Here is a 13,666-nt window from a genome sequence, read left to right as displayed (position 1 = left end):
TAATTTTAAATAAGTATATCTTTTAAAAAATGTCCTTTATATTTACCAAGAAGTTACTCCGTTGATTCTTTGTATATGACATGGATTAAAGTGAGAAATTAAAACTAGTTAACAATCTTAATCTATTTAAAAAATGACACCGTATTTTTCAACTATCACCCTTGAAGGGCGTGTGTACTGTTTTCTAAAAGCAGTTTGGAATAATTGAAATAAAGATATTTTCCCTATACAATAAATATCATAAATGCTACATTAAGTGATATTAGGAAACTAAAACAACCACAATTAAAGCACGTGAGATAATAATTAGGAAAATTTTCACTGAGAATATATTAACTCAATCTAATTTCAGTTAAAAATCTTAAAATTATGAATTTCCACAGCAAATACAGGAAATTAAAATAAAATTAAAGAGTTAAGTTAAATGACATCATTATCTCTAACATACAATTAATGTATAAAAAATAAATAAGTGATGCATGGAAACCAAAAAAATATTGTAAGTAAAATTTACAACTCTAAATAATAGCATAATATCAATATAAATATAAATAAGTAAAGTTAAGTGTATGAACAATTTATATGGAGAAAATAAATGAAAGTTGGAAATTCATACTGATGTTAACATGCTATGTTATTAATGAGAATTGTAAATTTAATTTACATTAATAATTTATTTTTTATATATCAATCATTCTTTTTCCCTACATGGATTGGTTTGGCACCTAACTTTATCAAAAATGATAAAGTTATTTTATTCCTCTTTAATTTTATTTTTATCCCCCGAGTAAACTTTCATAATTTTAATGTTTTTAAGTGATTTTGACTGAAATTAATTTATGATAGGATATTGTTGCGGCTTCATTAATTTTACAGCTTCGTTGAGTTTCAGGAAATCCATAATAGGTGTATCACAAGATTCGAGGAGATCGATCGCACTTGACAAAGATTGAATCGATATCGGGACAAAGATCATGCGAGGAATTCATGTTGAAATGCGATCCTTTTGCTGCTGAGGCAATGCGATTGCTTTTGCCTGATATGCTGCTACTGTATGAGCCAGTCGAATGGGCTAGAACTCTTAGTGTTCACTCAGATGGCAATTCGGAGCTTATGGGAGACAAAAGTTGCCTGAACCTTGTGATGCAGCTTTGGATCAAACCAAGCAGTATGTTCAAGCTCAGTTCAGAAGATTTCCAAAAGTGAGATCGATATCATACAAGAATTTCATTTCTGTTAAATGGATCAAATCTTTTTCCCTTGGATATGGATCTGCACGTCGTAAAGGCGATGTTGACAATTATGATATCGTTAAACGTGCAGCACTGGTGATAGCAGTGAAACTTGATCGTCATTGCAATTACGGACCAGAGGCCATGACTTAATCAACACCAGACATTGCACTTACCGTACGCAATAGTCACAAATAAAGGCGATGACCAAATCGAGATACATTTGGGAATTTCATTACGTGCTTTTGGAAGGCTTGTCTGCTAATCCATTAATAGCTGCATTCAAAGAGCTTGAAAACTTCTATTACTTAGGAAACATCCCTCTGTTATCGTTTCCTGGAAGAGAGCCCATGTCTGCATGTTCAAATGGTCCAATTTCAAAGCATCAGTGCAAGAATGGGGGATTCATTTCGCTTTTCAGTGTCTAGAATCAGTTATAACATTTCTGATATTTACAAAAAGATTGTTGGACCACAAGAAATATTGCACTTGAAGACCCAAGGCAAGGCATGTCATGTGGTAGCTGTTTTACCAGCATTATTAGCACCATCGTGAGTTATGTTTGTACGCAGGATACGTTCAAACGTTTAGTGAGTGGTTTCGCAGAGGTTTACAACATGGAGATAACACAGAGAGTTGGAAATATAGGCAGATCTGATCTTTAAGAGCCCATCTCTTATGAGCTCAGTGTCACGGGCTGAGAGTCTGGTGCAGCACACGGCGCCCGTGGCGTCTCAAAGACCCCATAATCCTCGAGACAAGCCTTACCACATACGAATCTTACTGGTTTCGCCCTGCCATGGGCTCATTAGGGAGGCGACACTAGCCCCTGACCAGTTGTGCACTTAGCCCGAAGACTAAAGCAGAACGCACCCAATGCCAATGTCGTCCCCTTTACCCATATTATGCGAGGCTAACCAGCAGATCGTTCATTACATTGGTCTTTACACGGTCACGAAGATATCATTCGTGACATTCTCCCACACCCAATCTAGCACGCCGTCGTGCTAGAGGGAGAAAGACTCTGCCCAAAGATCGCACATACAGTACTGCCACACAAACATCAACTTACCGCTGAATGGCCACCCGAGTCCTGCACTCTTAGGACCCACTCGCACCCGCGAGCCAACAGGAATGGAGTCGACCACGGCCAACCTTCTCGCTCGAGTCCCTATTTTTGGACTCACCTACACCTCGCAGGCCTTTGGAGCAATGCCGAGGTCAACTTGTCCCAACGTGGGACTCCACAGGCACACGGCAGTAAAGTACATCCCGCTCTGATACCACTCTGTCACGGGCTGAGAGTTTGGCGCAGCACACGGCGCCCGCGCGGCGTCTCGAGGACTCCATAATCCTCGAGACAAGCCTTACCACATATGAATCCTACTGGTTTCGCCCTGCCATGAGCTCATGAGGGAGGCGGTACTAGCCCCCGACCAGTTATGCACTTAGCCCAAAGACTAAGGCAGAACGCATCCAATGCCAATGTCGCTCCCTTTACCCATATTGTGCGAGGCTAACCAGCGGATTATTCATTACACTGGTCTTTACACAGTCACGAAGATATCATTCGTGACATCAGGCTCTTAAGGATCAAGCCCTAAAGTCCGATTTCTCATTTTAAACCTCATTTCTCAAACCCAACCCTTATGTGAAGGACTCAAGGCCGGGCCCACAAGCCCTTTTTTAAAAATAAAAAAATAAAATTAAAATTGAATATTATAAATTAATTAAAATATTCTGAAATTAAAAAAATAAAATTCTCATAATTTTTTAAAAATTAAACAACACACATTTAGAAGTTTAGTAATAAAATTTAAATTTTGATTAAAAAACAATTCATTTTTTATAAATATACAAACATAATAATTATAGAGAAATAAAAAATATCAAGATTTTTATAAATACACTGATATTTATTAAATTAATTTTAGAATAAATTAAACTTAATAATAATATAATACATGTAAGATCAAGTGAGTAGATCATTGACTTTAAACACACGTTCCACCAAAAATATTAATAATAATAATATAACAAGGCTTGAAGGGCTACCCGAGCCCGAGCACTTTTTTACTGGACTTATCAGGACTAAGCCCTCAAGCCTGATTATTTTAAAAAAATTATTTTTAAAGCCCGAACCCTTATTTAAACAGGGTCTCTAGACTCGACCCTTTAGCTTCTAAATAATAATAATATAACAGGGCTTAAAGGGTTACCCGAGCCCGAGCCTTTTTTTACATGACTTATTAGGACCAAGCTCTCAATCCCGATTACTTAAAAAAAAATTCATTTTCAAAGCCTGAACCCTAATTTAAACAGGACCTTCAGGCTCGGCCCTCCAGACCTGACCCTTATTTCTAACTCTAGTGACATATCTATTCTTCATGCACAGAGAATTATGTTCGTTTTTTTTTTTTCAAATACCTTTTTTTTTTTCGGTTTACGTGGGGAGGTAAGATTGTGAGAGGATGGAATGCCAGGTTACATCGTATCATCAGAACTTCTTAATTATTAATTTCCGCTTGTCATTTCCTCACCGCTGATTTTCTTTAATCCTTTTCGTTGCTTATTTTAATTTAATTTTAGCGCATCGTAGTTAAAATCAACACCCTGTGACTAAATACGTTATTGTCGGTAGTTATACTTGAATTTAAAAGGTTAAACAGCTAACTAGAAGTCGTCAAGAATTTTATCATACTTGAGGCAAATTTCCTTTTCCTTATGTTGGATAAACAGGTGGGAAAGAGATTGCTAACCATTGATATTAGGACGAAAATAAAAGGATAAAATACTTTTTTAAACACTAAACTATAAGAGTTAGCTGAAACTGAATGAGTTAAGGATCATTTGGAATGCGGCCACGTCACGTGCAAAGCAGCAAGCATAAACATATAAAACTGCGTTTAACCAGATAAAATTTACTGTGGGTAAGACTGTGTTTAGTACATAGAAAGAGGATTTAAGAAAAGGGAAAATATGACGGAAATTATTTTAGTTGTATTAGATAAATAGCAAAGTGGCTTTCTATTTCCAAGAGCTTCCAATATTTATGAAAGAGAGCTTTCTCATCCCTCCTGTTTTCTGTTACCATTTCATGACACGAAAGTCCTAAGCGCAAATCATCCATCAGTCATATGTGAATAATAACTAATAAGGATGGAATGGGATAGAAACCATGATAACACTGTCAGAACAAACTAGAATGTCAAGCCAAAATCTACCGCAAAGTTGTTAAAGAAATCCATAAGATCCGCCATTCGGAAACTGGGAACTTCGACTAACTTCTCTTTCTCCTATATGAACTATTCAAGGCAGGAAAAACGATAAACCTAAAAAATGACCGCAAGTCTGTAACAAAAAACAAAGTGCGGTGCAATGGACAGAAGTCTCTCGCTTATTCATCAATAAATACTCCAAGAAGCTCTTCTCCTTTTTCTCTCTCCTCTAAGCAGACAGCGGCAGCAAATCCCAGCAACTAATCAACAGTTTCTTGACTTAGCATAAATATCTACACATAGACAAGAGCAGTTGGAAGACCAGCACCTTGTTTTTTGAAAGCTTTTGTTCACACCTGTTCATTTCCCTTAAGAATATTGTACTTGCAGAGAGGACAAGTTGCATTCATTTTCAACCATTTCACAATGCATGTAGAATGGAAATGATGGTTACAGGGTAGAGCATTGAGTTCTGCACCGTCCTCGTATGAAGTGAGACATATACAGCATTCCTGACAAGGGAAATGGCGAAACCGAAAATAAGCCCTCCTGGAAAACAAAGCCTAGCAGTGTCTATGTGTTTCTGTAGAAGAATGAAATATTCCTTTTCGTAAAAGGAACAAATACAAACACGACATGTAGAGGAGAGATTGGGTCTCCATCTTCAACAGTGTTTCTTGCATGCAGAACTTCCAAAAAATAAGGCAAAAGGTATAACGTGCAAGCTCAAGGGGAAACAACCAAGACTGCATATTACACTATGACTAGATCTTAATGAGTCCAGTGGGATGTTTAATCGACCGTAACTGCAGAAGAAGCTGATATTTTGCTTTCATAAACACTTCACAGACTTCATTGATTGAAGATAATGATAAGGTAATTTTCTTTTCTTTTCTAGAAATGAAAAGATTTTCACACCCTTGTAGTGTTCAAAGGTTGCATCTTGCACCCTCCAGGCAAGATAATGTAAATTACTCATTAAAGAAGAAAACAGAAAAAGAAGGAAGCCTTTAACCTACTCCCTTCTATCCAAAATATGAGCAGCTTTCACCAGTAATTCGTCTGTCAATAAAATCATTGTTCTCATGAAAATATATATTGTTTTCTCTTTTTATACTTTAGTCCTAATTTATGATGAGTGATAAGAAGGTTATAAATTCATAGTAAACACAAAAATTCAGGCTAATAAATACAATGAGTGAAACAGGAAAAAATTTCTACAACTACTAAATTGCTTATAATTTGAATCAAAATTAGCTTTACAAAAAAAAACAGCTTATATTTTGGATTGGAGGAAGTACTTGTTAAAATTTTCAGATGATAACGCCCATTACACTTTCCTGTTTTGCATTGAAGTTATTGGGCTCTATTTTTGGAAAGCATCAAACAATAATGCCTATTATTAGGAGGAGTGCCAACTAGCTAATACTCTAATTTACCACATATTCTACGCTAAGAAGAATGGACAGATTTCTTATGTGCATTGACGAAAAAATGCAAAATCAGGAATAATCCTTTTCATTGGAGCATAAAAGGTGAGCTTTGCAAGTAAAAGACTGGAAGAATTCAATTATTATCAGAACAAGCATACCGCATCTTCAGGTAGAAGTATTCTTTCATTTGCCAGGTACCCACTAGTTGTTTCTAAAGGAACCATTGATCCTGCTCCACCAGTAGGCTTTTCCTCATTGTTTAATATGCGAAATCTATATTTTGGAAGTAGGCTAAGATCTGCTTCTGATGCACCTTCCTATGTTTTCCCAGAAGGAAACGATGATAACGATTAAAAGCCCGCAACCATATGGGAATATGCAAGTCTATAACGTAAATGATTCTATCTTGTACCTGTCCAGCAACTGCGTAGAGAATAGCAATGATGCATGGCAAACAACAACAGAGGGCAATGCCAATCAAGCAGGCCAAAACAACACAAAAGATGGCAAAAAAGACATCAAATGCCAGAAAAACAACAGCCAACCTGTACGAATTCAAAACAGAGATCCCTTTAGTTGTTACTTAAAATTCAAAATTCACCATACAATAAACCAGCAACAGGAATTTGAGAAAAAAACTTCCTCCTAGGTTCTTTCTAAGGAAACATATAATTTAAAGAAGAAAGATTATTTATAGATGCAAAGATCATCTATTTGCCACTAACCAACAGCTTAAATTTTGGGGTATATCTTGAAAAGGATAAACCAAAAGCAAAGGGACACACAACTGCTTCCTGATATAAGAGGATAGGTCATGCCAACTAAAAAGGAAACAAAAAAATCAGCTACTTAGTAATTTAAATTTTCAAAGATGATTTCCTGAGAACTAGCAGTTACACATGCATAGAGAAGAGTGAACCATTATTGAACAGCTTTGAAAGGATCATTATAAAAAAGGGCAGGTTATAGAAAAGGAGATAAGAAGGCTGCGATTTAATTTGTACTGTGACAACATGCACTAATTCATGTAATGGGAGTCAAAATCTTTTGGTGGAGTTTCTGAGTGTATACGCAACAGAAAGATAGAATGAACTTGAAAATTTTTATGCATATGAATTGTCCATGCACACAATAATATCAAACTTTGTGTGGTTAGTATACAGAAGCTATTTGTAAGAGTCAATTGAAGAAGGCCTTACCAATACAAACGTGGAGCATCTTGCAGAAGAGTGTCACCACCTGAGATCACCCAATAAAAGCCAACTATCCACCAAAGGAATGAAACCATGGTATTCACTGATTCACATCGTTTCGTGAATCTGAGTTATAGGTTATCAAATCAGTATATACATCCAGTACAACTCGAAATAAGAATACAATGATAAGACATTATATATACCATATAAAACAACAGTAGATTAAAATGTTTTTGGTACTTTCATTTCCCCAAATATTGAAGTATTCACAAGTCTAGTCTTCAGATAACACAGGGTAATTACAGCATAAGGCTACATGTACTCACTTTTTCTTTGCCAAAATTATGAAGGGAAATATTGAATTCACTGAAACCTATGTAAAAATTGCCGGTAGTCTTGGAGAGTTTAAATTTTATATCCAAAATTGAGGATATATTTTGATGGTCTATTTCACAAATTGTCAAGAATAATAAAGCAAATAAGAAGACGTAATGAGAAAAGGCATATGAAAAGGAAGCTCATGAAGATGATTAGAATTGATGAGCTGCTGCATTGAAGGTAGCAAGAGTCAAGAAGATAAGGAAATGTACAAAAAACACACAGGAAGCAGAAAGAATACTAATTAACATCAGCTTGAGGCATTTTCTGATTTTCACTACACTTTTTCACCCTGAAAAAGTAGGGGTGCCTTGCCTAACAGCATGAACAACATAAGCAAACCACCACCCCAACTCAAATTCGGGAAATTCTTTTGATGAAGGGCATATAAAACAAACTCATTCAAAAGGAATATGGAATACGATAGATGGTTGCTTGGAATATCTATATTATGAATAGTTAGCCATAAGGGTATCACATGTATGTTGGTAATTTATCAAACATAATACATGCACGAGTACTTCAAGTTAATTGAAATACTATAATAATAAATGATGATTACTTGGCCAATTTTATTCAGACAAGTTGGATTTTACAATTTAAGAATGGATAGAGTACTTCATGTCTTCACTCTATGCATTAAAGAAAATGGCACATGTTATTACTGAGATAGTTATGTCGGTTGGCCCTTTCTTCTCCATCCCCACACTTTCTCACTCTCAAAGTTCTCCCAGTTTCTTTCACTCTCTTTTTTATTCACATCACTCTGCTGTTCTCAATTGTCCAACATCAGGTTCCATTTGCCACGTCCTAAACAGTGAATTAAAAGAATGACATTTTCGAATTGCAACCAGTAGCCTTTACAACGTATCTACCTCACTTTAGCCTGAGAATGCATAACAAGGTGTTAAAGATACCAATATGGAACCATACCTTCTAGCACAGCTTGAAGAGAAATCACATATTACATTTTTCAATATTCAGATTACAGTTGTTTCAAAGATTATCCAAATATAGCTGGTGGCGAGATAAAGAAATGGGAGCAAGCAATATAATCGAAACTACAAAACGGGAAACCGGGTGTGAAGAGAAATCATGGTGAAATTACTTGAAAATTTCAGCTCCAGGAGCAATAGAATTGAAACTCCAAAAATCAACAAAAAGAATGGTAAAAACGAAACTAATAACACAACCCACCCAGAGCGAGACGAATTCAATGAACTCCCATCTCCGGTTTCCTCATCCTCACTGTCGTTGACATCCTCGATATTTCGAGCTCCGGTATCCCCGTCCTGAGCCCTCCGCATCCGCGAAACCCTGCCAGTCCTTCTCCTATACTCGAGCCACACAAGCACCACATGAACCAAGCACTGCGCCGCATACCCACAGATCCAGACCCGGATCGGCGTGTTGGGCTTCTCGTTGGTCGTCAAAATAAGCATCACAAACGACACCACCACGAAGGCCATATTCCACGTGATGTCAAGAACCACGACAGGCTTCGAGTAGCCCCAATCGGCCCTTCGCTCTTCCAGCTCGCGAGCCGCCGTCTCCCTCACCAGCATGGAGGGTCCCCGACGGCCGACGGCCCGACCGAGAAGGAGCGCGAGGGTAGGAGTCCTGGGTGCATCAGAGGACCCCTGGCGGGAACGAAGAAGAGGCGCGCGGGGCTCAGCCGCCGACTCGGGAGAACTTTCCGACGACATGGCTAGAGGGAAAAAGAGCTGCGCATAATTGGAATTGGAAAAAATTGAACAGTGGAAGCAGTAGTGGCAGCAACAGCGAGCGAGTGACAAGTAATGGGGATTGGAGGCGTGAGAGCTTCAGAGGTAAAGTTATATAAAAAAGAAAAAGAAGGAAAAGAGCGGTTTCGGAGGGATAGCCGGATAGGGATACGTTGACAGGTAGATAGAAGGAAATGGTCGCTGAAACTCGGAGTTGGACAAGTTATAGTGATGAGGGAGACAATCGAAAAGCTGCCGATTCTGACACTCCCCGCATAAGTCTACTTTCATACTCAATTCTTCAGTCTAAAACCCGTTCTGTACTAAACAACATGGAGTAATTTCTGATTTTCGATTTATTTCTATTAGCCTCGTACATTATGTGTCAAAATCTTCATTCGCCAACTATGTCTATGTGCGCGCGGTTAACTTCTCTCTAAATCTACACAATGCATTTGGCTCATCACCTCCCATTTGATAATTTTTCTCTATCGAATATTTGCATAGCCTGTCCTCCTCCCATATCCCATATCTTGCTGTTATTCCGCTGTCATACTCTCTCATAATTTTAATGTGATATGGAGTCTTGATATTATGATGTAATGCCAAGACCCCACCTCTTAAATAAAATATTATATTATATTATTAATTATTGAAATTATAAAAGATTATTCAAATTTTAATATGATTTTTAAATATAATTTTCATAATTAAACATATGTGTTAAATATCATATAAATTTATTTCATCTTAGGTGTATAGATTTTTTTTACATACATTAAATTATTAATATTATAATATAATTTAAATTTCCTTAATTAGCCATGTATAAGTTAAATAGTATATTTTACTGGTTAAATAAAGTTGAATAAATTTAGTGACATTATATACAACTTCATTAATATTTTAATTTTAAAAAGAAATATTCTTTATGACAATTTACATGTCTAAAATTAATTCTGATTAAATCATCAAACTTTTTTAATTATATTAAAATTAATTTTAGAAAAATAATATTTAAATATGATTACGTTATAATATAATCAATTATAATTAAAATCTATTATATTAATTAATTTTTTCATAATCAATTATACTTAGTTGAAATCCAAACAGGGCCTTTCTTAATTCCTTAAACTCCATTTTTAAGACAACTATATGAATCAGTGTCCAATACCGAGCAATGCTTGATTCGGATGTAATAACTTCACAAATACTTAATTCATTTTAGTTTGAATAATTGATATTAATATTTCTATTAAGTGGACGTTATTTAATGGTTTATCAAATAAATGATGAGGTATTAATGGGATATTATTTTAGAAATATTGAATTAGAAAAATTGGATGCTCCCTCTATTCAAAAATACAAGACATTTTTTGAGATATGATATTTAAAAATATAATATTTTTTATCTTTTAATATGCAATTAATGAGAATTTTTCAAAAATATTCTTTATTAGATTATAAAAGAAATATTGTTAATGAATTGTATAATTGATAAAGTTTTTTAACCGAAGTATCCTCTCATACAGGGTAAATATAAAAATAATATATAATTTTAAAACAAATTAATTAATTTATATGAGTGTGATTCAATTGAAAATGTCTTGTGATATTAAATGAATTACGTATTTTTGTGATAAGCGATCAATTAATTAACAGATAAAACCAAAATTTCAATACAAAGGGCCCTGACCAAATCCCCGGCGAGTGGGCTTAGTACCTTAGATTTGAATTAGAATGCAGGTAATTCTTTAGCATAAAAGGAGAGAGAAGCTCATGTGAGGGCAGATTATACACATACCACTCTAATACAATAAAGGATTTTGGTGATGTATTTCTTATGATAAGTTATTTTTGAAATTTTTCATGATAAAAAATCAAAGTTGAATCGAACTATAACTATTCTGAACTCAAATTAATTACCTTCAAATCGAGGGTGGTAGGGAGATTTAAAAGAAAAAAGTAAGAGAAGCATTATAAATAACAATCGAGCTAATTAAGCTTAGGCCCAATAAAATGCATGGCATTAAATTAGACTTTTGTGATTAATACCATTTTAAAAATAAAACTGAAACCAATCGATACAACCTAGAGAATAGCCTTTATTAAAATCAAGCATCTAGAATTTCAAGTTTTACATAACCATAACCTTCTAATTTAAATCAATGCTTATTTTGGAAAAAAAAAAAAACTCCAGGCCTAACTATAAGTTGTTTCTTATAAATAATTTTTGAAGTAGTATTGATTAATCCTATAGGCTTACAAAACTTTAAAATTAAGATTGAGATGTTGCTGCTTCAACTATCATTATATGTTTAGCTGTTAAAAATGTTGTATTAAAATATTTCAAGCTCCCACGAAAAGCTCATGCTACAATTTTTTGTTTTTTTAATGAGTTTGAACATGTACCTTCCCAGCGTGGTTTGCCTAGAAACCATAGTCATTGTCAAATAAAGGCAAACATGGTTTTGAGTTTTGACTTTTGATACCGTCCCAAGCGCACTTATTGTCACCTCGTACGCGAGTCTTCATCATGATTTGTGAGGCATGTTTAGTGAATGTAAAAGGGCAAATATATATACTCCCCCTTATATATAAAATATTTTTAATCAAATCATATAAATTAATAAAAATTAATTATTTAATTAAAAATATAGTAATATTTTAATTTTATCCTTAATTATTGCAAATAAAAAATAAATCTTTCTTTTCAAAATAAATAAATGAGAGTACTTATTTTTTTCTTTCTAATTTAATAAGGCTATAATAGTTCATTTATTAAAAAAATATGCTAGTAATCTTTTATATTTAGAGATAAAAAATATTCTAAAAAGTCTCTTATATATATAGAGAGACTTAAGGAATATATTGGGAAATCAAATGTCTCTACACATGTTGTAAAATACATAATAAGTAGTGTGATTTAAGAATCGTAATAGAGCACCTTGCTTTAAATCAAGACAAACATTGTAGAAAGGTCAATTCTTTTTTTTTTTAATAATGGAAAGTTTAGATGAGTTGTATCAAGGAGCCTAAGAATTATGCATTATGTTGTATACCCCTAGGCTTAAAATTACTACAAGGGTACTTATAGACCTTATTTGGTGGAAAGGATTGAGAGTGTGGGGTTGGTATTGAGATTGAATAATCTCACCTTTTTATATTTGGTATGAGGAAATGAGAAATTTAATCTCAATTTCAAACCTACCTAGGTAGGATTACCCAATATCACCACTCCTTGATATTAAAAAATTAATCATATGTTTGATTATTTTTAGACCAAATTGCCCTCACTTCTCACCCTCATCTCTCTCCCTTAGCCCTCACTAAGTTGACGCACTTTCAGACCAAGCAATGCCACGCCGATGCCCATCTCATCTGCCCATACCAACTCTATCCTCCACTAATGCCACTGCTAGATCTAAAGGGAGAAGGAGGTAGAAGATAAAGTCATTAAATTGGTGATAACATAGCAGGGTATATCTGATCTACCAAATGAAATCACTATACTTGCCCTTAAAGTGTAATGAGTTCTGATAACCTGGACTTGGAGGTCGTGTGGTAGTGAAAGCAATAATGCAGCAAGCAAAAGGAGGACCTAGCTTTGTCCTTGTGAGAGAGAGGAGAGAGACCATGGTCGCAATTCACCATGAATGCGAACAACAAGAAGCTCAAGAATCAACCCATACATAGAGAGAGTAATGGGAAATAACAGAAAAAGGACACAAAGATTGTGTGATAGGGTCAAGAAGAAGAACGGCCCAAATTGCATAAGAACCAGCGATTTCTTCGAATGGGTAATAGCTTCTAATCAATTTTTTTTTATTTTATGGGGTATTATATTCTTTCATAATTTATATTTAATTATAAAATAAAAGGAAGAATTCTTTACAAATATTACTCCATATCAAATATAATTTTAAAACTTTATTCCCACTCTCAATTTTAGTCCCAAATACAACTCCTTTAAATTGAGACCTGCATACCAGATAAGGTCATAAATATTACTCTATATCAAATATAATTTTAAAACTTTATTCCCACTCCCAATTTCAGTCCCAACTACAACTCCTCTAAATTGAGACCTGCATACCAGATAAGGTCATAAATTGTTCACCAATAAAGTCTTCACAATGATAACGGGATTTAATCTTACTTTGCAGGTTATAGGTCAAATCTTGAATGAGAAAATAAAGTAGTGGTAAGGGAAAAAAAGGACTAGGAAGACAAAGTAATTATACGGTCCTTATGTTTATCCAAAATTTTATATTGGTCCTTGCAACACAGTTAGTACATGCCTAGTCAAAGCTGATTCCCTTGCTCACTTTGTTTGATGTTTTGAACCTCATGACTTGGTTCCCAACTCACCTCAAAGGCGATGGTTGAAACAAAAAACTCGTCTTAGAGATGAGCTAGTGCGGAAGTGTTCATCATAAACCTGAATTATTCCAGTTACAATTAAATAGTTTAATTTTTATT

The 13,666-nt window shown here is 34.8% G+C and overlaps 1 protein-coding gene across 1 annotated transcript; it reads right to left on the bottom strand.

Annotated features, from left to right (window-relative positions):
* Positions 1-4,376: 4,376 nt before the first annotated feature.
* On the bottom strand, positions 4,377-9,464 carry LOC129311405 (E3 ubiquitin protein ligase RIE1). Its single transcript, XM_054953705.1, has 5 exons — positions 8,655-9,464; positions 7,083-7,202; positions 6,296-6,428; positions 6,042-6,200; positions 4,377-4,962 (listed from the first exon to the last, which is right to left on the bottom strand). The coding sequence occupies exons 1-5, from the start codon at positions 9,161-9,163 to the stop codon at positions 4,801-4,803; spliced, it is 1,083 nt and encodes a 360-aa protein (XP_054809680.1). The 5' UTR covers positions 9,164-9,464; the 3' UTR covers positions 4,377-4,800.
* Between the last annotated feature and the right edge of the window lie 4,202 nt (positions 9,465-13,666).

The sequence above is a fragment of the Prosopis cineraria genome, unplaced genomic scaffold (genome assembly GCF_029017545.1).
Source record: "Prosopis cineraria cultivar Desert tree isolate PC_DT_omini unplaced genomic scaffold, ASM2901754v1 PC5, whole genome shotgun sequence".
Classification (NCBI taxonomy): domain Eukaryota; kingdom Viridiplantae; phylum Streptophyta; class Magnoliopsida; order Fabales; family Fabaceae; genus Prosopis; species Prosopis cineraria.
Note: the sequence above shows the minus strand (reverse complement) of the source record. Positions and strands in the feature narration are given on the sequence as shown.

Bases quoted from the DNA above. Each gene is read 5' to 3' on its own strand.
- LOC129311405 (XM_054953705.1), bottom strand. From the start codon at position 9,163: ATGTCGTCGGAAAGTTCTCCCGAGTCGGCGGCTGAGCCCCGCGCGCCT. The intron at 6,201-6,295 runs GTACAAGATAGA...GGGAAAACATAG, and splicing joins TCTACGCAGTTGCTGGACAG to GAAGGTGCATCAGAAGCAGA. The intron at 4,963-6,041 runs GTATGCTTGTTC...TTCCCTTGTCAG, and splicing joins TACTTCTACCTGAAGATGCG to GAATGCTGTATATGTCTCAC.